The sequence below is a fragment of the Bos indicus genome, chromosome 25 (assembly GCF_029378745.1).
Source record: "Bos indicus isolate NIAB-ARS_2022 breed Sahiwal x Tharparkar chromosome 25, NIAB-ARS_B.indTharparkar_mat_pri_1.0, whole genome shotgun sequence".
NCBI classification, from domain to species: Eukaryota; Metazoa; Chordata; class Mammalia; order Artiodactyla; family Bovidae; genus Bos; species Bos indicus.
Window position 1 is genome coordinate 33,877,274 of NC_091784.1, and position 25,676 is coordinate 33,902,949.

At 36.3% G+C, this 25,676-nt stretch overlaps 1 protein-coding gene across 8 annotated transcripts in view; it reads right to left on the minus strand.

Moving 5' to 3' along the window:
* The window catches only part of GTF2I (general transcription factor IIi), an 82,763-nt gene that overhangs the window by 35,534 nt on the left and 21,553 nt on the right, over positions 1-25,676 (minus strand). For 3 of the 8 annotated variants that reach the window (XM_019987532.2, XM_070780001.1, XM_019987531.2), the window contains exons 3-12: positions 24,622-24,760; positions 21,709-21,843; positions 19,842-20,025; positions 19,644-19,672; positions 16,915-16,969; positions 16,411-16,454; positions 13,888-13,965; positions 7,476-7,535; positions 5,267-5,323; positions 3,154-3,216 (exon numbers count right to left, since the gene is read on the minus strand). In XM_019987532.2, the coding sequence (XP_019843091.2) occupies positions 3,154-3,216; positions 5,267-5,323; positions 7,476-7,535; positions 13,888-13,965; positions 16,411-16,454; positions 16,915-16,969; positions 19,644-19,672; positions 19,842-20,025; positions 21,709-21,843; positions 24,622-24,760 (844 nt within the window). The remainder of the gene's footprint in view (positions 1-3,153; positions 3,217-5,266; positions 5,324-7,475; positions 7,536-13,887; positions 13,966-16,410; positions 16,455-16,914; positions 16,970-19,643; positions 19,673-19,841; positions 20,026-21,708; positions 21,844-24,621; positions 24,761-25,676) is intronic. The other 5 variants (XM_019987533.2, XM_019987535.2, XM_019987537.2 and 2 more) reach the window with 5 other exon arrangements.

Genomic DNA, 25,676 nt, shown 5'->3' on the forward strand with positions numbered 1-25,676 from the left:
AATGTTTGAAAATGAACTGCATATAAGGAAATCTCTTTTAAAGCACAATACTTTCCATCTTCAGCTCATTCATGACAGCCAGACTTCAAATAATTCTGAGGCAAGATTTTCTCTGCCCTTATCAAACACATGCCTAAGCCAAAGACCTGACAACAGTCTGATTTTAACCAAAAATGAAGTCATGGTGTTTATGAAATCAAGGCATGCACAGCCATATAACTCTAACTCTAAGAGACATTTCCCAAACCGAGGTCACAGAGCTTCCACACGTGCACCACTGACTTCAATAACAAACGGATCACCACAAATGGAAGGGAAGCCTAGCATGCTGCGGTTCATGGGGCTGCGAAGAGTGCAACACGACTGAGAGACTGAGCAACAGCAAATGGAAGAGCAGATCTCAGCTCAGGGGACTGTTTCTTGCAGGATAACGTGTCTGCATCAGTCTCAATCAGACCCTTAATAACAGTCACATAGTGGCAAATAAAGATATCAAGGCTAATGTGGAAAACCTTACAAAACTCACTTGAAGACTAAGTTTCTTTTTTCTTTTCTATAAACTTTTTGGGAAATGCAGGAATATACAATAGGAGAAAACGAAAGTCACCACCACGCAAGCAGGATTGTCTTATTTCAAGAACAAGGATTTTCCTAAAGAAAACTAACATAGTCCTCTAGGTACACTTCTCCTTTTAAAGGTGCCTTGTTCAGGAAAGGAGGCTCCTCCCCACCACCCTGCTACTAAGAGTATTACACTAGAGGTCTTTCTTCAGATCTCAAAGTTACCATTTCAATGCGTGATATATTTTTCTAATATTAGAATGTATCAAAATTTAATTTTCTAACCGTGGATATTTTTCTAGTTTCTACCATCTGTACTTGTCTTTCTAGGAAAAAAAAAAATACAATATACTTATCAAAAAGATGTGGATGTCAGTTCTCATTTGACCTTCCTTGTTAATATCACAGACTTAAAATTTACCTTCCATAATGTATGGATAACAATTAATTAGCAATTTAATTAGAGTTGGTATATAGTTTGTTTGTGAGCACACATCCCATGGAAAATGTTACTAGGAAAAGTAATTACTTTACACAGACCTGGTATTTCTCTGGTCTTCTGAACATAAAGCAGCAGCCTCAATAGCAAAATTCTACTAGTTGGAAAATATGGATGATAAATCAACACTCTGGAACTATGTCTTAGTTTAAAAGAAATGGAATTTATCATTCCCTTCAAAGAATGAAAACTGAAAAGACTGACACACGTTTCAGGTTTGTAAGCTATTGATGTCTTAATTATTTTGACATCCCTTTAAAGGTTTACACTATGAAAACCAAGTGTTTATTTTCTAAGCAATTCTAATATAGCCTTTATGGGTTTTAAGGTTTAAGATGAATCAATGTGGTTACTAGTCCTATTTTAAAGGTTTATGCTAATAATTTTATAAAATATTTATTTGGCTGTGCCAGATCTTAGTGCAGCATGTGGGATCTAGTTCCCTGATCTGGGATTCAACTCAGGTCTACTGCATTGGGAGTGCTCAGTCTTAGCCACTGGACCAACAGGGGAGTCCCTATGCTCATAATTTTAATCATCATCTACTTTTCTTATCTCTATAGGAAGGAAAAGGTTCTGAGTATTTATAATATCTAGATTTTAACTTATAATTTTAATTTATAATATCTAGATATTATATAATCTAGATTTTCTTCTCATAATTGAGCTTCTAATTTAAAGTCAATTATTGAGGACTTCCCTGGCAGTCCAGGGGTTAAGACTTCACACTTCCTCTGCAGGGGGTCGGGGGGCACTGATTCAATCCCTGATTGGGGAACTAAGATCCGACAAGCTGCCTGGTGTGGCCAATGAATAAATGAATGAATGACTAAATGAATAAATTAAATTATTAAATGCTAGACTAGAAACAATTCAAAACAATTTTAGGTTAGTAAAATTATGCTAATGATAAAATGTGTATATTAAATTAACTGAGATGTTAACATGCAAAATAGGAGAAAATTTCTGATACTGGGCGAAAGCTACCGATCAGCTTATAATTTAGAAGCAATGAAGACAAACGTTTTCACTAGTCTGAAATAGCCAAACACCATAGTAACCAGTGGACATCAGGAGAGGACAGGCTATTATAAACAAAGAAGAAAAGGAGACAGAGATGGCAAACCAAGACAGGTTATGCAGCAGTTAAACAAAATAGTGAAGTACCAGGATGTAAAGTTACGGGAAAAACACTATGGGAAATGTGGTATGTGTGTATTTCACTTGCTCATTATAAAGCTGTACACTGAAAACACCTGTAAATGCATGTGGACACATCTAGCTTATTTTTAGATCTCACAATAAAGTGACATCTACCGCTGAGTACAGGGACACTGGAGCAGGGCGGGGGTTAACAACATTTTTGCTTTAGAAAAGAATCACTTTGAGGAGAAAAAAATTTACAGGAGTCATGTGAGATAAAAAAGAAAAAAATCAGTACACTTAATAACTATGAAATATAAGGCATGCTCCTGTTAATAATTAGCTGAATCTTTAAATAATGCAGGATACACTGGCTCATCTGAATTCATGCACTATCTCCGAAGAAGAAACTAGGTCTGAAGCAACTTTATATACATTAGTTTAGAATATTTTTACAGCTGCTGCTTCAAAAGTTTTGAAGGACACATTATATGTTAGCATTTTAAGGGGAAAACTCGCTTTAGAAATTGAACTATTGATACTTTCTCCTCCACCTCACTAAGGTTGACAACCGGGGTCCCAGGACTAAGTAAGTCTCCTATGTCACAGCTCAGTAATAGGTTATAAATCTATTTCTGTGTGCAGCCGGTCTGGTCATAGTTTTCTCTTTTTAAAAATTCTGTTTCCCAATGGTAGAAAGTACCAGTATATAGCCTGGTCCACCACTCATCTTCACAGCTTAGTTTTGCTGTCTAAAACTCCCAGAGCATTGGGTGTGCTGTGGGATGTGGTTACTTCAGTCACACATACACATATATGCTTCCATTTTTTTTTTTTCCCACAAGTTTCCTTTAAAAATGAATGAAATGCATACTTGGCAATGTGAATGTGACAAATAATTTTTATGACCAGAAGTACACTTTTGGAATCAAGGCTTTTAGATAACTAACCTTCAATAGTCACCTCAACTTCGGGGTCCTCACTTGTTTCTGAAGGGACATGTTGAGTAGAATCTTGAAAAAAATAAAATTCTAAAATGACATTCATTATAAAGCACTTTCTATTATGTTCCAACATTTTACGGATTTGATATTCCAAAAGCAGCCTACCATAAAATTTTACTGTCATTTGAATTCACCTCATACTTGTTAAATGAAAATCTCTGACCCTTTTAAACAGGGAGAAAACAAAAAGTAGAAAAACTCTGGAAAACTATTAGACAATACCAAGTTACCTGCATTAAAGGACTCAAACTTTCTAGAGGAGTAAGATTATAATGAAGTTAAAATTGTTTTCCTGCTGTAACTAGAAGGTGCTAGGATATATACAAAGGCTTTATTATGTTAAAAAAAAAAAACAAAAAACTATTTCTCCTCTTCTTTCAGAAATACCAGGAGTGGCTTATATTGTTAAATAAAACCACAAAGTTTTTGCGGTGGGAACCCTCATATCAAAACAGTGACTACTGTGACAAATACAGACAGGACTGTATCATCTAACTAACTTTGCATGTAACATACTTTATAAAATTAAATATTTGTGTTACTACAGAAAACAAATGTACATCAGAATGTTAGTGCTGGAAGCTCAGCTAGAGAGTATCTTTATCAACTCTCCTTTCATTTTGCAAAGGTTGAGAGATTAATTGATTTGCCAAAGATTATGTTCACTTGTTAGTAAAGGAATAAAGACTAGAACCTAACTTCAACTCTATTAACACTGCAATGACAATAAAAATTTCCTCAAAAATAAAGTGATTCAAAGCCTAATATCTAAATCACATTGCCCAATGAACACCAGTATGATTCATCTTGTAAACAGGTTTTATTTCCTTGTTGTAAATACTGCCTATCTAAAACAGGATTTTGTTACAGAGGAAATATCTAATTACCTCCACACAGTAAAAGAAAACAAACCAAAAAAAAATTCACCAACACCATCATCTATTAAAAAAATTCAACAAGAAATTTAAAATATTATTTTAAATGAGCATCTCAGTATTTCTGCAAGAAATGTATTCCATTGAAGTGAAGTGAAGTCGCTTAGTCGTGTCCGACTCTTTGCGACCCCATGGACTGTAGCCTACCAGGCTTCTCCGTCCATGGGATTTTCCAGGCAAGAGTATCGGAGTGGGGTGCCTTTTCCTTCTCCAGGGGATCTTCCCGACCCAGGGATCAAACCCAGGTCTCCCGCATTGCGGGCAGATGCTTTACCCTCTGAGCCACCCGGGAAGCCCATTAGAACACTCCAATTCTAAATCTGAATTTAGAAAGATCAGTCAACTTTCCAGCGACCTTTGGAACTCCCGCCACTCAAAGAGGGTAAAATATCAAATTATGGATTAAAAAAAAAAGGCAAATATAAAGAATAAAAAGGTACAGAATAGACTCCTTTTTTAGTCTTAAAAAAATAAGGCTTGACATGACCAGCTTATATGAGAAACAACAATTCTAAAATAAGATCTAGTTGCCTTACCACTTGCTTTCCTTGGGAGAAACCTATAAAAATTCTTTTGGAACTATCTAAACAGTTTACAAATTAGGAAGCCATTCTGCATGATAACGGTTTAACTCAAGATTCCAATAACTTAAAAAGCTGTGGCTGAATATTCTTTCAATCCTGCAATCAAAGGAAGATGGCGGGTTGACACAGCGGTCCACGGGGTGGCTGTAAGTATAAAAATGAGCAGCCAGATCATTGCTCTTTTAGTAATCTTATGGAGCCGACATTACCCTGATATGAACAGAGCCAGTAATAATTTAAATTTTAAATATTAAAACCATTCTTTCCAAATATGGCATAAGATGACCACGAAAAAATGGGCAACATTTTGCATCATGAAGAATTTTACTTACCACTTAAATTTTAGTCCCCACATATTTTATTATTCAATACAGTAAAAGAGGTTTAACATCTTTAGGGCTAAAAAAAAAAACACCTGTTGGCTAAGAAGGCATACCATAACAATCATTTTATTTCCAAATAAGGTTTTAAGGATAGTATTCCCTGTAGTACAGAACAATATAATATAAACACAGCAAAGTAAAAATTCCCAAATCTAACCTTCTGCTGGTACTTCCATTTCTGTTCCTTCATTGCCCTCTGAAGAATGATGGCTTCCTAAAAAGAAGATAAACCCATATAATAAACCAATAAAGACTGATGCTGGGAGAAGAGAAACTAGGCAACAATGCAAATAAAAACACAAATACAAGCTGATTCTTTTAACTTCTTAGCAGTTAATTCAAACAATATTATCTAATTCAGAAAAACTTGTTAACACTTCTGTATGAAAACTCAAAAGAATTATTTTAAAATGCAAACATATAGAGTAAACCTAAGTAGATGTGGGGATTTAATATTAGATACTAGAACTACACAATATAACTACTGAGAGATATTCGAATTTGAGAACTAGAATAGTTTGTTTCAGAGCGCCAAGCTCATCTGCCATTGATGCACACACAAAAACACACATCAGAGTCAGTTCTGTCTTTGCTCGTAAGACTCTATCAAGTCTAGAAACACAAGTTCAGGTTTGGCTGCGAAACGTTTCTTGCTTTCCATTTGTACTACGGTGGAAGCTATGGAAACTAAATCCCCATTATTTAATCAAAGTTGCACTTAAAGGAAATGCAGAAGTTAAAACTTAAGATACTACCTTTAGTCTCAAAAGCATTTTAATTCAGGTAATATAATCTGCCTGCTTCTACACACTGGAACATAAAGCAATGTATCAGGTTAGGCATTCAACAGTGAACAGGCTCATCCTACTGGAGAAACTTTACTCATAAACAGGAAAGAAGTCATCCAAAACCCAAGAGAGCCAATTAGGTTAAGTGCCCAAACTGCCCCAGACTATTGATCCTCCGTCCTTAAATGTCTGAGGTACTAACATCGAGAAGACTGAAAATCACTGCCTTCGTGTAGAAATAAAAATGTATTACCTATAGGGAAGAATAAAGCAAGGGAGCAGGAGGAAACATCAGGTCTATTTTGTCATCCACTGATAACTAATTTAAGAAACTATACTAAAGGCAACCCCCACCCCCAGACACAGGTTTTATACACTTTTATCTTGAGTTTTAAAGAGCATTGACTATAGTTAAAAAAAATAAAAGACTGTCATTCAGTACCTAGCACCTTCAAATTTAAAGTACCATGTTAAGACCAAATATTTGGGGTTTTCCATGTCTAATCTTATGGAGCTCTAATTATCTTGGGATTCTTTTCCATTTATTTTATGTTCTGAAAACTCACCTGAGCTCAAAACAATGGGTAAATCTATAAATCTGTAGCCAAGAATTATTCTTTACTTAACTCCTTAAATTATGCTTTCTCAACACACGGCTCCCCTCTCCCCATTAAACATTAACATTTGAATTTATGGAGCGCTGGATTCTTTGACTGTAATGCCAAAGAAAACAAAAGTGTGAGGTCAAAACAAGGAGAGGTAATGGAGAAAGGACCAGTACTTAAAAAGGGAAGGCTGGCTAAGAATAAGTCAGGTGATGTTCTTCAGGTCATAACACGGTAAGTAAAGGGTGATTCTGTGTGTACTTTTTGTTCTCTCAAAATGTAAATCAAGCAATTACATTTATATTAAAAGTACAGCTAAAGAAAAGACATCTTGGGACTTTCCTGGCGGTCCAGTGGTTAACACTGTGCTCCCAATGCAGGGGGCGTGTGTTCAATCCCTGGTGGGGGGACTAGGACCCCACATGCTGCATAGAGCAGCCAAAGAAGGAAAAAGAATGAAATCTAATGCACTCAAGCCGGAATAAGCAGAGGTAAAGTAAAGCCATCACAAATAGCCTATGTTCATCAAGGGAGGGAACACTACACAGAAATTCCCCAAAAGACATTCAATCAATAAAATTAGGGATTTACAAATGATATCTTACAATCTTTCTAAACATTAAGTATCAACATGACCTTACTGATATTTACATTACTAACTATACAATATAAGCCTTATTTCTGACTATTCTGATATAAGGTATAAATGTGTACTTTACCTTAAATATGAAAGTGTGTCATGTACCCATTTCGAGATTCATTACTAGATTCACAAAAGGGAAAATTGGTTTTCAAAAATTGTTGCTTGTGAAGTTCATTTATGTTTCAAAAAAAAAAAAAAAAGGCCAATACATTTCCTTTTCCATTTAGAAAAGTAATAATACAGATATAAATACAAAAACACAGTCTGTCCAGTATAAAGAAACATTACATAAGAACATCATGTGGGAAAATGGAAGTGAAAAAGTTATACCTTGCAAAGACTTCGAAAGGGGGAGTTTGTCATCAACATCATCAGTTTCAGAAGGGCCTGCTTTGGGACACAAAGATAACACTTCAAAACGAATCCCAAAAATAGATTTTGGGTCACTTCAGCAAACAAATTTGGGTGAGAGATATGGAATACTACAGCCTTTTCATGGGTTAAAAAAAAGGAAAAAAAAAAAAAGACTGACAAATGAATGGTGTCAATTTATGGTCTTAGTGAATGGAAAAAGTGTATTCAGATAAAGCCATATACAGACAGTCAAAAGAAATTCTGAAAATGACTAGACACGAACTGAATGGGAATGATACGTCTAAATGGTGGATATGGGCCATGTTCGTGGCAGCAAGCTGGCACTTTCGCTTCATATAGGCAACAAGCACAGATACATCTCACAGGCTGCATTTGATTCTTCCTTGACAAATATTTGTCTTAATGCTTTGCCATACTAAAGAAAAATGCAGAGTCAAATTGTTGTACCTTCCTTAGAATCTCTAAAATCATGCAATTAACCTATCAATAAGCTTGAAACTCCATTGAAATAGAAATATGACAATTATTCATTCAAAAATCCTTTCTCTACAGATCCATAAAAATTTTTAATAACATGGTTTTCCCCAATAATTAATATACAATATATTTCGTCTTAATTAAACCTTCACAGAAAGCTATAGATATTGACAACACACTTGCATGTATTATGCTTTCAGTGACAGTAATAGATTTAAAAGAGAACACTGTGTTCTCAACGGCTACTTAACATAAACATGTTCATATCTGAAATGAACACAAACCGCTTCACTTTCTCTGAATATTTTTTGGAAAACATCCTAAGACTTTTAAAAGGCTTTGCAAATGCATGAGGAATTTCATGAAGAGGCACAAAAGTATACATTATAAGTAAAGGACGTAGCATAGAAAATAATTTCACAGAAAACAGAAAAATTATTTATATTTGGAGTCTCAATGAAGAGCAAAATGTTCAGTGAGAGACCTGACTTCGAATGCCAGATTCACTGCTTCCTAGTCATGTAACCCAGACTTAAAATATACAGAAAAAATGTACTGTATGATAGCAAAATGTATTGACTTCATAATACTGCTTTAGCTGCTCTTCCACAAGTCTAGCTATATATCATTATCAATATTGTTCTGCTCTAAACTATTTTAATAAGGTCCTCTTTAAGCCAAAGTATATTTCTTAGGATTCCCATGGTATAGGATTTCTATTTTAAATAATGTGCTTATTATTGATTTCTAATTAATTACAATATTTTCTGGCAATTTCTTAAGGCTATCCATGAACAACTGTAAAGTTTATTTTTGTAAAAGTTCCATATTTTGTAAATAAACATTTACTGGGTATGGAATTCTGGATATACATGAATTGGCTTATGTTCATCAACTGCAGAGTTCAAATACTCTACTCTATAAGCATTCATCATTGGTTAAAATCTCCCATATGACTGCATTCACAAATTTATCAACTACATCAAACTGAATCAATTTTTTACTTTGACTTTTGAGGCTACATTTTTAGGTAATAAAAGTTAATGATTATCCTGTCAACTTAGTACTTCATTAGTATATTGACTATACAGTCTTACTCTTTATACTTGTTAATTTTTTCTTTTTTGGCCTCAAATTATTATTAGTAAACTTGGTTTCTTTTGGTTACTATTTGCCCAGCTACCTTCATATATCACTATACTATCAAATTATGTTGTTTAATTTTAGACATGTTTTAATAGCACATGACTTGGACTTTGTCATTAAATGAGTCGCACATGCGCCCTCACCACTTGAGGAGTGTCTACCCGTTTTTGCAGACAAATCACGCTTTCCCAGTGCTCACATCTGAGCCATCTTAGAGGAAGACTGACAGGTACACAGAGATGTGTCCAGGTCTATTTTGGAATTCGAAAAGTTTCGCAGAAAACATGAATGGTTTTAAAGTACAAGAAAGAACAAATGAACTGTAGTATAATCACATATGTAACCACTGCAATGCCAGTATTACATCAGTACTTGGGACTTCCCTGGTAGTCCAGTGGGAATCTGCCCGCCAGTGCAGGGGACCTGGGTTCGATCCCTGGTCTGGGAAGATCCCACATGGCGCGGGGCAACTAAGCCTGTGTGCCACGACTACTGAGCCCTTGTGCCTAGAGCCGGTGGTCCGCAACAAGAGAAACCACAGCAGTGAGAAGCCCGCACCCTGCAGACCGAGCAGCCTGTGCTCGCTGTAACTAGAGAAAGCCTGTGTGCAGCAGTCAAGACCTACTGCTGACAAAAATAAATAAAGGAAATAAGCCAGTCATAAAAAAGGACAAATACTAAAAAAACAAAACAAAAAAACAAAAAAACCTGTACCTGACAAAAATAGATAGATCTCATAAACCTGTACTGATACAGGAGAACATACATAAAACACATACAGAGCATGATACCGTTTGTGCCAAAGTTAAAAACTGAGAAAATACAAAAATGTTATGTGCCTGGATACACATACAAAGACATTCTGTGGAGCTGTATACTCATTTAAAGTATAAAATCATTATCAGGAGGGGCAAACCTCAATTTCAGTGAAGTGGTTAACTCAGAGAAAAAAACGGGACTAGGAAAGGCCTAAAGAAGGGCATCAGTAACACAGTCAGCATGTTACCTCATGTGAGATTCTGTAAACCTGGGAACATGTACATCATGTTTGTGGGTTTTAAACATTTTTAAAAAGCATTTTAGAATACAGTAGGCCATCTGAATCTGCATTCAGTATCTGCAGATTCAACCAACCACAGATCAAAAATATTTGGAACAGAGAAACTCCAGAAAGTTCCAGAATGCAAAATGTGAACTTCAAGCACGCTGGCAGTTACTAAGATAGCATTTACATTGTGTTAGATATTTCAGTAATATAGAGATGATTTAAATAAAGAATACGGGAGGATGTTTGTAGGTGACATGCAAATACTACACCATTTTATATAAGGGACTTGATCATCTGTGGATTTTGATATTGGAGGGGGTTGGGGGGTGACTCTGGAACCCATTCTCGTGGGTACTGACTGTACAACACAGCAGTTCAAATAAACCATCTGTAAGTACAATCAACAGCATGTCTCACAAATTACATTTTACAGAAGAGGCCTGATATATGCTGATGGATTCTATTTACATAAACTACAAAAACAGACAAAACTAACTTAGGTTGTTACCATTCCGGACACTGGTAACAGGGCTGGAAAGGGGGCTGCCAGGAAAGGAGCCAAGGGAAAAGGCGCCTCCAGCATGCTGACCCCTAACGGGCCTTGAGAACGCATGAGGCCGGAGACAGACAGAGGCAGGTGAAGGTTTCAGTGCTTTTGTGGTGGAGAGAACAAGGAGGGAGAAATGCCAGTAAGAATACAGCAGACCTGAACAATCATTTGTTAAGCAACCTTAACAAATCTAAAATAACTGAAATCATACAAAGAATGTTCTCCAACTGTAATGGAAATATAACTAAAAATCAGTAACAGAAAGCTATCTGACAACTGCACAAGTATCTGAAGAGACTACACTTTCCATGTAAACCAAAGGACAATGAGGAAATGACAAGGAAAATTAGAAAATGTTTTTGAACTGAATGAAAAGAACTATTAATACTAATATGTCTAAGTTTATAGGGTGCAGTTAAACTAATGCTGAAGAGGTAACTTTACAGCATTAAGTACTTACATTGGAAATTATCTCAATGATTTACGTTCCCATGTTAAGAAACATAAAACTAAATTAAAGCAACAAAAAAAGACACATAAGAGCAAAAAAAAGAAAAAAAATTACTGAAATGTTGCAAAAGCTAGATGTTTGAGTAAAAAAGAAACAAAAAACAGAAACAGTTCCAGAGCCAGAACCAAGTAAATAGTAACAATGAAAAACATTAAACACTTAGATATAAATCTTATAAAATATGTATAAGATATGTATGGTGAAAACTAAGCACTGATGAATCACAGAAGAGCTAAACAGATAACATCCACATATCATGCTCATGCATCGAAGACTCAATATTAAGATATTCAACCAAATTTAGTCGATAGATTCAGCATAATCTCCACCAAAATGCCCAAGGGCTTCTATAAACTGTAGTCCTCAAGACAATGCAATTTTGGGAAAGGGTAGAAACAGAAATATCTATGTAACAGGATACGCTTGAGAAAACTGACAATGTAACAGAATATTCTGAGATGTAAAAGTATTACAACAAAAAAACAATAGTCTTTTCAACAAAAGGTGCTGGAAAAACTGGATATCTGTATGTGTAAGTTTGAACTTGGAATTCCACACACTATATAAAAATTAGGTCTAAACCAATCATAGACTTAAATGTAGAACTATAAAAGTGCTTATAAAACACAGAAGAAAATCTCTGTAAACTAAAGATTTTTTTTTTGGATATGGTACTTAAGCACAATTCATACAAGGGAAAAATTCCCCAGTAAGTTGGACATCATCAAATTAACCTATTTGCAAATCCCATCACAAAGGACTTTTATTCAGAATATACAAAGAACTGCAAAAAATACCAAAACTGCATGGACTGTATCTCTCAGGCTAGATGAAAATCAATAGTCTGGCTCCCACCTTCTTCAACTGCACTTGATCTTTTCAGCAATCTTTTCTTCTACAAATATCAGATTTCCACTCCCATTACTCAAGCATTACCTTAAGTCACTCACACTCCCTATTTTCAAGGGGGAAAAAAATCTTATATAATCCTGTCTAGTAACAGCAAAGCTAAAAAGACAATGCCACAGATACAGAATTTTATTTTTAAAATTAAATATAATGTGCTAAAAAAGATTTTATTAAACAGTGTTTATTAAGTATGTTAGCAAGGTACCAAAAACTGCTAAACGCCTAAATATTTTCCAAAATTTTAACTTTTCGATTAAAAACCTTTAGATTTATCTAAACCTTTTAGCCATGTGATTACTACCATCATGGCAATAAAACAATCAAAACTGACATAAAAATTATGAAATTCACTAGGAGACAACTTAATATATGTACATAGATTTAATATATATGTATACATGATTACAAAGTAGAATAAATTTATCCCTAGCTTTTACAATACTCCAGAACTGATAAAAAATTATTATTTTAAATGAACTAAACCTATTAGAGAAATGTAAATTAAAATCGAAAAGAGGTATCACAAGACACCCAATAAAGTGGCTAAAAATAATGCGGACCATACCAGTGTTAACAAGGACATGGAGCGACAAGAACTACTGCCCCCTGATGGAAATGCCCAACAGTACAAGCGCAGTGGGACACAGCTTAAATACCCACCACAGGTCTCAGCTATTCCAGTGCCAGGAAAGCTACTCCAGAGAAACGAACGCTATTTCCAAACAAATGTTCATAGCAACTGTATTTTTAACAGCCCCGAACTAGAAACAACCAAATGTCCATCAATAGACGGAAGGATAAACTGTGGTACAGATGAACAATGGAGTAACATTCAGCAACAAGATGGAATTAGCTATCGACATATGCAACAATGTGGATGAATTTCAAAACAATTACACGGAATTTGAAAGTCACAGCTCCCCACCCCAAGAAAACAGTACATACTTTATGATGATTCCATTTATATAAATTTCTTAAAGCTGCAAACTAAAATAAAATGATAGAAAACAAATCAGCCATTGGCTGGGGAGAGCTGTGAATTACAAAGAGGCTCAAGGAAATTTGAGGGTTATGGACACTTCATTATCTTGAGTGCAGTGAAGACTAACGTTTTTGGGTTATGGGTATACATAAAACTAATCAGATCTTATACTTTAAATGTTTAATGTACTTTATGCATCTATGACAATCAAACTTACCATAAACTAGAGATGTTCTTCTAAACTAAAATCCATCAATGCAGAAAAGCAAACTGCATTGTGAAATTATGAGCTTTAATTCCTTCTTGATTATCACTCAAGAAGAGATAGAGAATAAAAGGGTAAATACCTAAAACTTAATAATATCTGATCTTTTACAGATTTTTAAAATAATAAAAATAATGTGAAGTTATTTTTGTTCCACAAACAGATATTAAAGGTTTAGAAGACTTTTTATGCCTTGCAAATAACTCTGAAAAGTGAAACTGAATTCTATCTTAAGCCACAACTTTTACTTGTCCTTTTTAAGAATATTAATGATTATTCAACATTGCCCGTGTAGATGGACTTTGAGTGCCCCATTTTGAAATCAATTTTATTCCAGTGAGAAATTACAAGTACACCTGCTAGTCAAGGACCAAAGGACCAATCAATAAAATAATATCTAAGAAATTCAGGCAATTAACAAATTTTAATTATAACCAACAATAATTTCTGGAAAGAAAAACTTTATTAAATAGTACTACCTTGAATGTTATATTGATAGTAATCAGGATCTTCAGATTCTTCCTTCACTGTCACAGCTGCCATTTCCAGAGAAATGCCTATAAAAGCAAATTAAATTATATAATTATACTTTGAGGCATTCAGATTGTATAGGGAAGTCCCCTGTGCTCTGCTATTAATGCAAAATAATGCATTCAATTCATATTTTAAAGGTTTGCAAAAGACAAAAGCTTGCAAGGTATCACGGGGACAAAAATAATCTAAAACCCAACTAAGACAAAGTTTTAACCACCCTACTAACATTCTGGGATTATTATTTAATGCTAAATCTATCTTCCAACAAGTTATCTTTGCAATTAAAGAAAATTAGTCACAGTGCTTTCACTCATAGTCAAAAATGTTTTTATAAATCAATGAAAATCACCTGTAAACATCAATTTTAATGACCCAATATTCCAGAGTAAAGATGGCATACTTTTTAATGATTTTAATAAAGAGACACTGAATTTTTTTTCCCTCCTAACATGTCTCTTTATTAATAAGGGTAACAAATCATACCTTTTAGCCTAACACTTTGCCCACAATGAGGATAAATAATTTGAAGTAGACCTTTGTGGCCAGATATAAATGAGTGTATATTGTACAATTCCATGTAGAGGGAAGTCAAAATTAGAGAAAAGAAGTCTATGTTGTTAAAACTCAAGTAATGCCAATTATACCTCAAGAAAGCTGAAGAAAATTAAAATGCATAAGCCTTAGGTTAAAAAAACACACTCAAGCAAACAGCTGACTTTCAGAAGAGTAATGAGAGGGGAGGAGAGACCCTTCTTGGGGTGTCATTAATATTCTGTATCCCAGTGCGTGTTAGGTCACAGGCATTTTTATTCACTGGCCATATATACACTTATATTTGGCATATATTATACTTCAATTTTATTAAAAGTTTTAAGATTCTTAACAAATTCTTTAGTGAGTTCTTAATAAAAGGTATTTTCCCCACATATTCAAAAACAAAGTGTAAGGCAGAAAAAAATAAACCTATTAAAAAAAAAACCCTTTATAAATAAACCACTATGTGTACTATTAATCTACAATTAAGATGGTTGAAAAATTCAAAAAATATCATTTTTCTCAAGTCATCAAGTCTATTTTTAGATCCAAACTATTCAGGAGACAAATACATAAATTAAGGGGAGAAGATTTACAAAATGGTGATTTCAGTACAACAAACTAAAAACTAAACCGAGATTTCCTGTGACGTGAAAGAGGGAAAGAAAAAAACTTCTGTGAAACAAACTGTGTAACAAACTCAAATACTTATTCCCAATAAGGAGAATTCAACGCTGCCTTTCTTGCAGACCCCTCTAAAAATAACATACATAAAAATTCTCATTCATTCAGTATCTCCTCTCTCTCTCTCTCTCTCACACACACACACACACTCACACTTCTTCTAACCCCAACAATTCATTTCTAACACCATTAGATTGCTCTGACCAAGATATGCAGCTGCATCAGGAGTTTCAAAGGCCCAAAGCAGGGTGGCAGAAGGAGACTATTTATTTCTTTGAGGGGCAGTCTCTCAGGCCAGGGAGACTGAGGAAAATGGGGGACAGGCAGTAGTGGTGATAGCCCAGCCAAAGTGTCAAAGGGTCAGCAAGACAAAGAGGTTAGCAATGAAACCTGTGTGAAATGAAATATGCAAACACACTGAACAAGGTTTCCACGGCTCTCAGAAAATTCTCCAGGAAAGGAAGGAAACAAAAAAAAACCTTGGGGTGTCCAAGAGAGGAACTGAAGATATGGGCATGAAAAATCATAGATGGGAATGGATAAACATACGTTTGTAAATATAAATACACATGAACAGATACTCCAGCTCTGCCTACTTTGAAGCAATGATATCCCACCTGTGGCAACAACATCTAACACCAACAGATGATTTCTTAGCAAAAGAAAAGAAGGGAGTGAGGGGAAAAGAAGACAGACAAGAAAACACTAGCATTGCAATAAAACAAAAAAGAGAGGCAATAACAAGCGTTGGTCAAGCGATGGAAACCCAAACCCTCACACACTGCTGCTAAGAACATAAAATAACAGTCACTAAGGAAAACAATTCGTCGGTAGCTTAAAAAGTGAAGCAAAGAACCACAATTCACTCCTCTGAATCTACTAAAAAAAGGTAATGAAGACACATCTCCGCACAGACACACATACAGATTTTAATTCAAAACAATCAAAACTGGCCAAGAACTCAAATGTCCAATAAACAGTAAATGGATAAAGAAGTAGTATATCCCATACAGGGAACAATGTCCAAGTATGAACTGTTTATATACGCGACAGGGCTTTAGAAGATGTGCCTCAAATCATCAACAAGCAGCAGCAGCAGTAATATTAACAAATAATGTCACCTTTTGGAATAAATCTGTTCTACTTCACATCAAAGCAGTAAGTAATGAGTCCAAAAACAAACTTCTAAATTAAGGGAAAGTCTTCTTTACTTACATTTCACAACTGATTCTAAATGCACTGGTACATACCAGAATCCTCTGAGGGTTCTGTTTTTACTTTGACGGGGCCACAGCTGAAAGGAAAAGAAACCCCGATGAAGCTCTACACGATGAGGGCCACTTACACACAGCACTCAAATACCTGGATGTCACAGGATAACCTCACTCGCCTGACCCAGTCACTGCAGAAGTGACTCACTTTAAAATTCACATATTTATTTCCTGCATCAATGACTTGTTAACTGAATTTAGAAATCTAATTCCAATGAACATTTTGGGAGGGAAAGGTAAAATAAAACAACATGGTCTTACTAGAAGGCCTTCCTATTCACAATGTGGTCACCAGACTAATCACACTAGCTTCATTCAGGTTAACCACTGCCATTCATAACTACTAAGTCAAAAAGTGCATTTTCACAGGCCCTCCAAGGGATTCAAATGCAGGCCTTTTTAATATTCTAATACATCAATAACCTAAACACTAAAACTTGCTGAAGTGTGGAGGTTCATTAGTACTAATGAAATATGCTTTACCTTCCACTTGGAGATATCATTGACCTTTCAGCATCTGTAACCATCACACGACCACCTAGGTACAAAAAAAATATTAAGATTTAGATTTCTCCAACACTAATATGAAATATGACTATGCTTCCAAAGGTCCTAACTATAGAATGAACAGGAGAAAGGGAGTTCACAGCTCAGGGTCATTCATATGAGTATTGCTGTTAGTTTGAAAGAGTGTCCTTCATTCTCCCCTCTAAGGAAGATATTCAGGGATGATAATCATCTAACAGCTTTTAGCCCCTCAACCCTCCACAAACCTCCCATTAATGAGAAAGCTCCTATTTTCATCAGTGAAACAAGTACACCAATATACTATTACTGAATAAGACAATACTGATGTATACAGGAAGTCAGATTTCTGTTAGGAGTAGATCTGGGGACTTCCCAGGTGGTTCGACTACAATGGGCACAGGTTCAATCCCTGGTTGGGGAACCAAGATCCAGCATGAGTACATCTGCCTCAGAAGAACTGGACAACAATGACTGCTAACGGGGACAAGGTCCTTCTTAAGGTGATGAGACAGGGTGACAGCTGTGCATCTTGTAGACACACTGCAACCCACTGACTTATATACCACCAAACGGTGAATTCTATGTTTGCAAAAATTAAAGGAAAAAAGAACAAGACTGACTCCATCAAATGCTGACGAAGATGCAGAACAACTACAGTTCACACACTGCTGGTGGGAACATAAACCAAAACCAGCACGCTGAAAGCCACTTCGGCAGTGTCTTAAAAAGGTAAATAACTAGTTACTGTTACAATCTCGCCACTCCCTTTGTCTACCCAGGAGACATGAAAACAATGTCCACATAAAAACTTGCACTCAAATATCCTAGTGGCTTTCTTTATAAAAGCCAAGAAATGGAAACCCACATGTGCATGGGCAAGTAAATCAGTAAACAAATTGGGAGTATCTGTACCGTGGATACTAGTCAGTAATAAAAATGTATCTGTTGATACATGAAACGCGGAAAAATCGCAAAGCAAGAAGCCAGACGAACAAAAAAGAGCACGTACTCTAAGATTCCATTTCCATAAAAAAACATAAGAAATCTCTGCTGACAACAACATGAGTGACAGTCTGGGGACAAGGCAGAGAGGAGGAGAGGAATTACGACGGGATGCAAGGAAGCAGGGGTGAGAGAGGTTTCATTATCCTGGTTGCAACGACAGTTTCCACGGCATATACATGTGTCGAAGCTTAGCAAACTGCACATTTTAAATATGTGTGGTTTACTGTATGTCAATCATATCTCAATAAGCCTGTTAAAAGTTTTTACACTGGAAAATGCAATCCCATTATAATTGCAACTTTTCAATTACTTTGAAAGTTGGTATGGCAAAAGAGCCGAGCCATACAAAGCCACCCACCTGGACAACTCATTATTATAAATAAATACTCTACAGAAATATTGTTTAACTAACCACTAGGCCTCAATGTTTCAGAACATGTTTCTAGAATCACAGACTTCATAAAATACAAATGGCAAACTACGGCTAATCTGCAATACATCAGGGCAAAAAAATACTGATCAAGAAAAAATGAATGTTAACTTAAACATGAAAACCAAGTCTATACTTTCTCAATCTCAAAAAGGACACATACAAAAACCTACAGATAACTCAACGGTGAAAGCTCGAATGGCTTCCACCTAGTATGGAGAACAAGGTGATGTTTGCTACAGCCACGTCCTACTCAATACTGCACTGAACATCCTTGCCAGAGCAACAAGACTAAGAAATACAAAACATTCAGACTGCGAAGTCAACTGTCTTGATTTACATACAACATGATTCGCTCTGTAGAAAGTCCAGAAATAAACAGGGTCAACTAACCAAACTGCCAGAAAGCCGTTCCATATACCGCATGGACTGTACACTTGAGATGGGTGAACTTTATTTATGACACGTCAATGACACCCCAATAAAACTTCTAAAAAATTAATCTTTTCATCATAGTGAGAATAACAGAGGCTATCGGCCAGAAAACAATATATGCTTGGGTATCCATATTATCTTGTCCTTTCACGTTTACATCACTTAGAAGTTGCCAATGACAGCGATTATTTTCTTTGACAAGTCTCAAAGGGGTGCTAGTCTTTTAAATACCCCTCTTCCCTTCAAAAGGAATGTCTGGACTTCCCAGAAGGAAGTCCTGTTGAAAACCTGTTCATTTTTCAACGGCCCATCTTAATTCCCTCTTTCTCGTAAACTCCTTCCTGGGCTTCCTCCCTAGAACCTCCACTAACCGTTCCTCCAGTGTGTACACCGTGCTCCTCCTGTGGTGACTCCACCTTAGACCACCAGCACTGGAAGCCTTTAATGTTCACACATGGCTGTGCATCCCCTCCCCTCCCAATCCTGTGTTCCATCTCTCTGTGCCCGCTCAGTGGACTATGTAAATTAAGTCCCTCATAATTCTGGGGCATGAGGACAGATCCTTACACCCTGCAAACACAAAGCCTTGAATACATCATAAAGCAAGCGGCTGAGCTGAAAACAATAAGTCTCTGGTTTTTCAGCTCAACAGATTTTTCACTGGTTTATATAAACATTGTACCACTCCACTCCAAAATGTCTTACATCATATTCTCAAAGAAAATAAAGGAGACATTCTTACAATGTATTGAATTTTTGACACAACAGGTTTAGTAATTGGTCCTGTTATAATGTAAGCAAAGCAATCACTTACCTAGGTGCTTCTTTGGCTCTAGGAAAGGTCTGCAGTAAAACAGAACGAAATATTACATGTAAACACAAAAAGTTATCAAAAAGCATAAATTTAAATGGTTTCTATAGTAAACAATAATAAAAACATATTAACTTAAGGTGAAGAATTATTCAACTTTATTTGAAAAAGCTATTGAGGACAAGGGAGAAAGTACTTCACCTTTTAATGATAAATGAAATCCCTGCTTTGTTCTCCAAAATCCACTTCAGGGTTGCAAGATCATAGTTTTCAGGGTGTTTGAAGGCTACTCCTTCTGGAAGCCCCTGCACCACCACGGCCGACTGATCTCGGAGCATCTTTTCATATGGAACAGGCACCACTGTTGACTTGCCTAAAGCTTTCCCTGAGGTTAAGAGATAGGGAAAAGGCAGAGAGACAGTAATCATTAAATGGTAAAATTTGAAAAACTTAACCATGATCAGTTATCATGGTTCAATAAATGGCATTAGTAGGTTTTTGGGGTTTTTTTTCGCCATGTTGCTTGCAGAATCTCAGTTTCCCAATCAGGGATTGAATCCAGGCCACGTCAGTGAAAAACCCAAAACCCTAACCACTAGGCCACCAGGGAACTCCCCTGCATTCATGCTTTTCAGTTCAGTTCAGTTCAGTCGCTCAGTCATGTCCAATTCTTTGCAACCCCGTGAATCGCAGCACGCCAGGCCTCCCTGTCCATCACCAACTCCCGGAGTTCACTCAAACTCACGTCCATCGAGTCGGTGATGCCATCCAGCCATCTCATCCTCTGTCGACCCCTTCTCCTCCTGCCCCCAATCCCTCCCAGCATCAGAGTCTTTTCCAGTGAGTCAACTCTTCGCATGAGGTGGCCAAAGTACTGGAGTTTCAGCGTTAGCATCATTCCTTCCAAAGAAATCCCAGGGCTGATCTCCTTCAGAATGGTCTGATTGGATCTCCTTGCAGTCCAAGGGACTCTCAAGTCTTCTCCAACACCACAGTTCAAAAGCATCAATTCTTCGGCGCTCAGCTTTCTTCACAGTCCAACTCTCACATCCATACATGACTACTGGAAAAACCATAGCCTTGACTAGACGGACCTTTGTTGACAAAGTAATATCTCTGCTTTTGAATATGCTATCTAGGTTGGTCATAACTTTCCTTCCAAGGAGTAAGCGTCTTTTAATTTCATGGCTGCAATCACCAATATTTGATTTCAAAACTATTTTCAAATACTAGAGGGCCCTATTCCTATGTTAGCAGTGGTCTAAACCTGAAAACGAATTCAAAAAGCCAAAATGGAAAACATATATTGATAAAATACACACATAAAATTCACACAAAAGGAAAGGAGCAATGGCCCACTGTGGTATAATACATTCTTTTCATATACAATTCAGCCTTAGAACATGGAACCCTGACAAATCCTACTGTTACCATAAAACGCCAGGCAATTTAGGGCTAATATTCTCATTGAAAACTTAGATAAACCCTACATTCACAAACGAACGTATCCCCTCGGCTGTCTGTGGGTATCAGACTGGGGACCCACACATGCTGGAAACTCCAGTCCCCAGAGTTGAGTCTTATCTACAAGTTCACAGCGTAACCTTTATCCTCTCCCTCTTTCCTCTTTCCCTAAAAAGAGCTGTTTATTGCATAACTAGACTAACAAAAGCTGCTTTTTTCCCAGGGACTTGTTGAGATCAGCACACTTGTCAAAAATAAACAGGACTCTTCAGGTCACTATGCTGTGTCACTGCAGGTTCTCTGGTGGGGGATGCGGGTAGTGGTGAAGTTAAGCATCTGTAGAAGAGGCAAGGGGCAGACAGGGAATCTCTGCACCCTCCTCTTTAATTTTGCTGTGAACCTAAAACTACATTAAAAAACAAAAAAGAAACCAACTCTAACGGCTAAAGAAAGGTCATTCATAACGTTAACCCAATATCTGGGAATCAACTCATTCAATTGTGAAAGCGTGTTTCGTGATTGTTAAGTCAGTTGCTTAATCTGCCCTTTAGAAAAGTCAACTATATAACATATTTTTTTAGACAATTCAAGTGTATAACCCTACCATAGCAAAAGCAGAAATAGTCCTCAACTGTTTTTCTGAGTGTTTCTATCTCCACAGCATCGACACTCATCCGATTTGCCTGGGCTGTAGATTTCATTTTATGCATCTCTGCAGCCTTTTCTTCTTCTTCAACACCTGTAAAATATTAATGCTATAAAAGGTCCATATCCATTATCTTAATATTTGGTTTTTGCTAAGAATATTTTTTCCAAATGCTAACACTTATGATTTGACAGAAAGGAAAGAGAGGAGGAGGAACTTTAAAAATAAGAACCTAAAAGACAAATGACTTGAATGGAGATTATAAGAAACAGAGATCATCTCTGAAACAAGAGCAGCTACAGGTGACAATTCTACCAAGTAAAAATTAGGTACTAGTAATTTTAAAATGAAAAGATACCTTAGAGTAACTACACATTTAATACGGGAAGATTATCACCACAAAATCTTTCTTGTTGCCAAGTCTAACACAAAAGGCTCTATAGACACTTGACGTGTGGCTACTTAGCACTTGAAATGTACACAGTGCAAATTAAGATGTGTTGTAAATTTACAATATAGCCTGGATTTCAAAGATTTAGTACCAAAAATTGTATGCAAAATACCCCATTAATAATTTTTTTGAAGAAGGAAATGGCAACCCACTCCAGTATTCTTGTCTGGGAAATCCCGTGGAGAGAGGAGCCTGGCAAGCTACAGTCCATGGGATTATAAAGAGTCAGACTCAACTTAGCACCTAAATCACCACCCATCCTTCAAGGTACTAGACATTTTTACATTCACCTATTCATTTTAAAATCCTCTAGGAGATAACAAAGTTCATCTTCCTAATGACTTATAGGGTTTCTACAGTGCATAACAAGATTTGTATTAAACAAATTAGTGGTGGGGGAGAAAATCGAATAAAACAGAATTGCTTAGTATGCTTTCTGAAGGACTGAGTGTCTGTTATACAAGAAAATATCATATGATAGTGATAATGACCTTTAATTGAGATTTTTTTTTTAGAGATTTCATTTGTAAGGGGTCTAATTCTCAGAATGCCACCATCAAAATTGAAGCTCACAGAGAATGTAAAAACAGAAAGCAAATAGGTCTAAGAATATTCTGGCATAAATTATTTTTATTTAATGAAAAATGTAAACCTTTAATGTATCTCTCGGATGACCTAGTGCTGCTCATAGAAGGTGATGGCACTGGAAGTTTGATGTGCTGTGCCCCTGGTTCTGGATGTCCCTTGTTAAAACCAGGAAATAAGATGGAAAAATATATCTGGGTGGAAATGTCACTCTGTTGATTTGTGAGCTATAAATATTCACCTTTTAAAAATAATTTAAAAGTATAAACAAATGATTAATATGTAAGTTGATACAGAGGCAAAAAAGCAAAAAAAACAAAAAAACAAAAAAAAACCCATGAGCCATCCTGTATTTTGGTTGTTGCTTTAATAAAGAATTTGGACAGGTGAACAAAAAAATAATTTTTATACTGATTATATATGTTGAATGATAATGTTTCAGATGCCAGGTTAAAATATATCCACTAAAACAAATGATGCATTTTCTCCTTACTTTTTATTAGAAAAATTTTAATTTTTCTAATAAATCTAAGTGATTCACATTATTTTATTTCCATAGGATACTGCCTTTCAAAACCCTGGAAAAGAGCTTAGAACTCTCTTCTAAGAATTTCTAAACTGACTCATAAACCCACTGATTTGGTTTCGGAAGACAATTGATCTTATCTGCAGAACAGTTTATAGGAAACGAGTATTAGGTACTTAAGCATTATATACCAAAAGATTATTCTCTGTGGCATCAATGTTTTGGTAATAAAAAAAGTATGAATACTAACAGGCAGGGACTATAATTTGCAACTGAGGACAATTCCCCTAATGCTTAGTTCTAACCACTGAAGAAGCCCATTAGCAAAGCATATAGGGGACAGGGATGTACACACAGCTGCCAGTGGGATTACAGTATTCATGGGACAGATGGCAACTGACACACACATAATCAAAGCAACATTATTAGTACAAATTCAAATAACACAAACATAATCAGAGTCTTAAAAACTCTCAAAATGGTAAGAAATAATGAGGGAAAAAATTTAAACAGATTACTACCATGAAGCTTAAAAGATAATGGGTGCGGGGGAGGCAGGTACAGTGGAGGGGAGAGATGTTTTTTAAAAAACGTAATTGAGAATTGAAATTAATGACTTAAGAATGAACTTTTATTCAACCATTATCTGCCTTAATGTGTCACGAATTGGATCTGACTTGATAATGGAAATCTAAGTTTGGATCTTAAAGATAAAAGCTATGGACAGTGCTAGGTTAAACACAGATATGAACACTGTCATTCTGCGGGAGGGTCTAGGTTTTAACACCCTACAGTAAATTTCTCTAATGCATTTGTTCCAATATCAAATAAACACATTACCGGATGAGCTTCTGACTGGAGGATCACAAATCTCACTGCGAACAGAGGATAACATGACTCCATTGAGGGGTCAGGAAGACCTGTGGAACTTTCTTCATGCTTACTCAAACTTAATGCAGAGGAAAACTTTTTTTTTCCCCAATACATCAAACATCTATCAGAGACAAGACTTTCTTATCTGAATTAAGAAATTTTAATCACTGATATTTCTCTATCTTCTAAGGTGTTTCACTAAGCCAGAGTCAAGCAAGGAGCACAGTACAATAAACAGTGCCTATTTTTCTTAAGCTCTTCAGTACTTCCCCTTATATGTTACCATGTCAGTGATTGCCTCTGAGCATTCTGAAATGTCACCACGGACTTCAGAAAAGTCTTTTTTGGGTATAAATCTCAATCAGCTTTAGAAGCGAAAACAATGAGTTCTCCATAAACATTTATGGAATATAGAAGATAAAAATACAATACTTACAGTATTTTACAAAATCTTTCTGAAAGTCCTTTCTAGTGTTGACAAAAGCACGTCCTCTCTCGGTTCCAACAACAAACACGTCTGTCTCATACACTGCGATGCACGCTACTTCCGCCTTGGACTTGGCCAGTTCTTTACACTAAAATACACAAATAGTAAATCTTATGTTACACACAGACGTTTAAAAGCACTCTTTCAGCTGGATGAATAAAAAAATCTTATCACATGACCAGCCTTAATGCCTCATCTGGAATAAGGTAAAGTTTCTAGTTTCTGGCCTTAAGTTATCAAATCTAGAAGAGAGTTCCCATTTTTTTTAAAGAGACCACTATTTCTAAATTGTTTACAACCTTGATTTTTAAGGATTCACAGAATTTTTATGAAAAAAGGGCAGAAATCCTTTTTAACGTGTTATAGGTCAAAAACCCAAGAGACAGACTCAGATGTGCACACAGGCTTGCTGGCAAGCACTCCCAGTGACAACCACCTTGTGAGGTGAGGGGCAGCAGGGTTCTGCAGAGCAAGAACGGACAGCTGCTGCAGAGGCGCTGCAGGCACTCGGGAGCTGGGTCCGGCCTCCCCCAAGGGAAGGGGAGACCCTGGGCAAGGGAGGCTCTGACACAGAGAAGCCAGCAGTCCTGCAGGGGAGAGGGGCCCAGGAGCCACACTACAGCTTCCATCACAAATGCCCCCCTCCACAAGTATCTCCACTGGAAACCACTCAGAAAGGTACACTTCTACTGAGTACATTCCTAAGAGACTAAATCTTCTTTAAAATCTTCACAAAAGAGTATACAGCCTTCCATTTCGTGGATAAACAATAATTCATTTAGTGCAACCTTTATAGAAAATGCTGCTGACTCCAATTATCATTCTGAAACACAACACTGAAAAAATCATCTGGGAACAAAATAGTTATGTGTATCTTGACTGACTTTCTTTTTTTTTTTTTAATTTTATTTTTAAACTTTACATAATTGTATTAGTTTTGCCAAATATCAAAATGAATCCATCACAGGTATACATGTGCTCCCCATCCTGAACCCTCCTCCCTC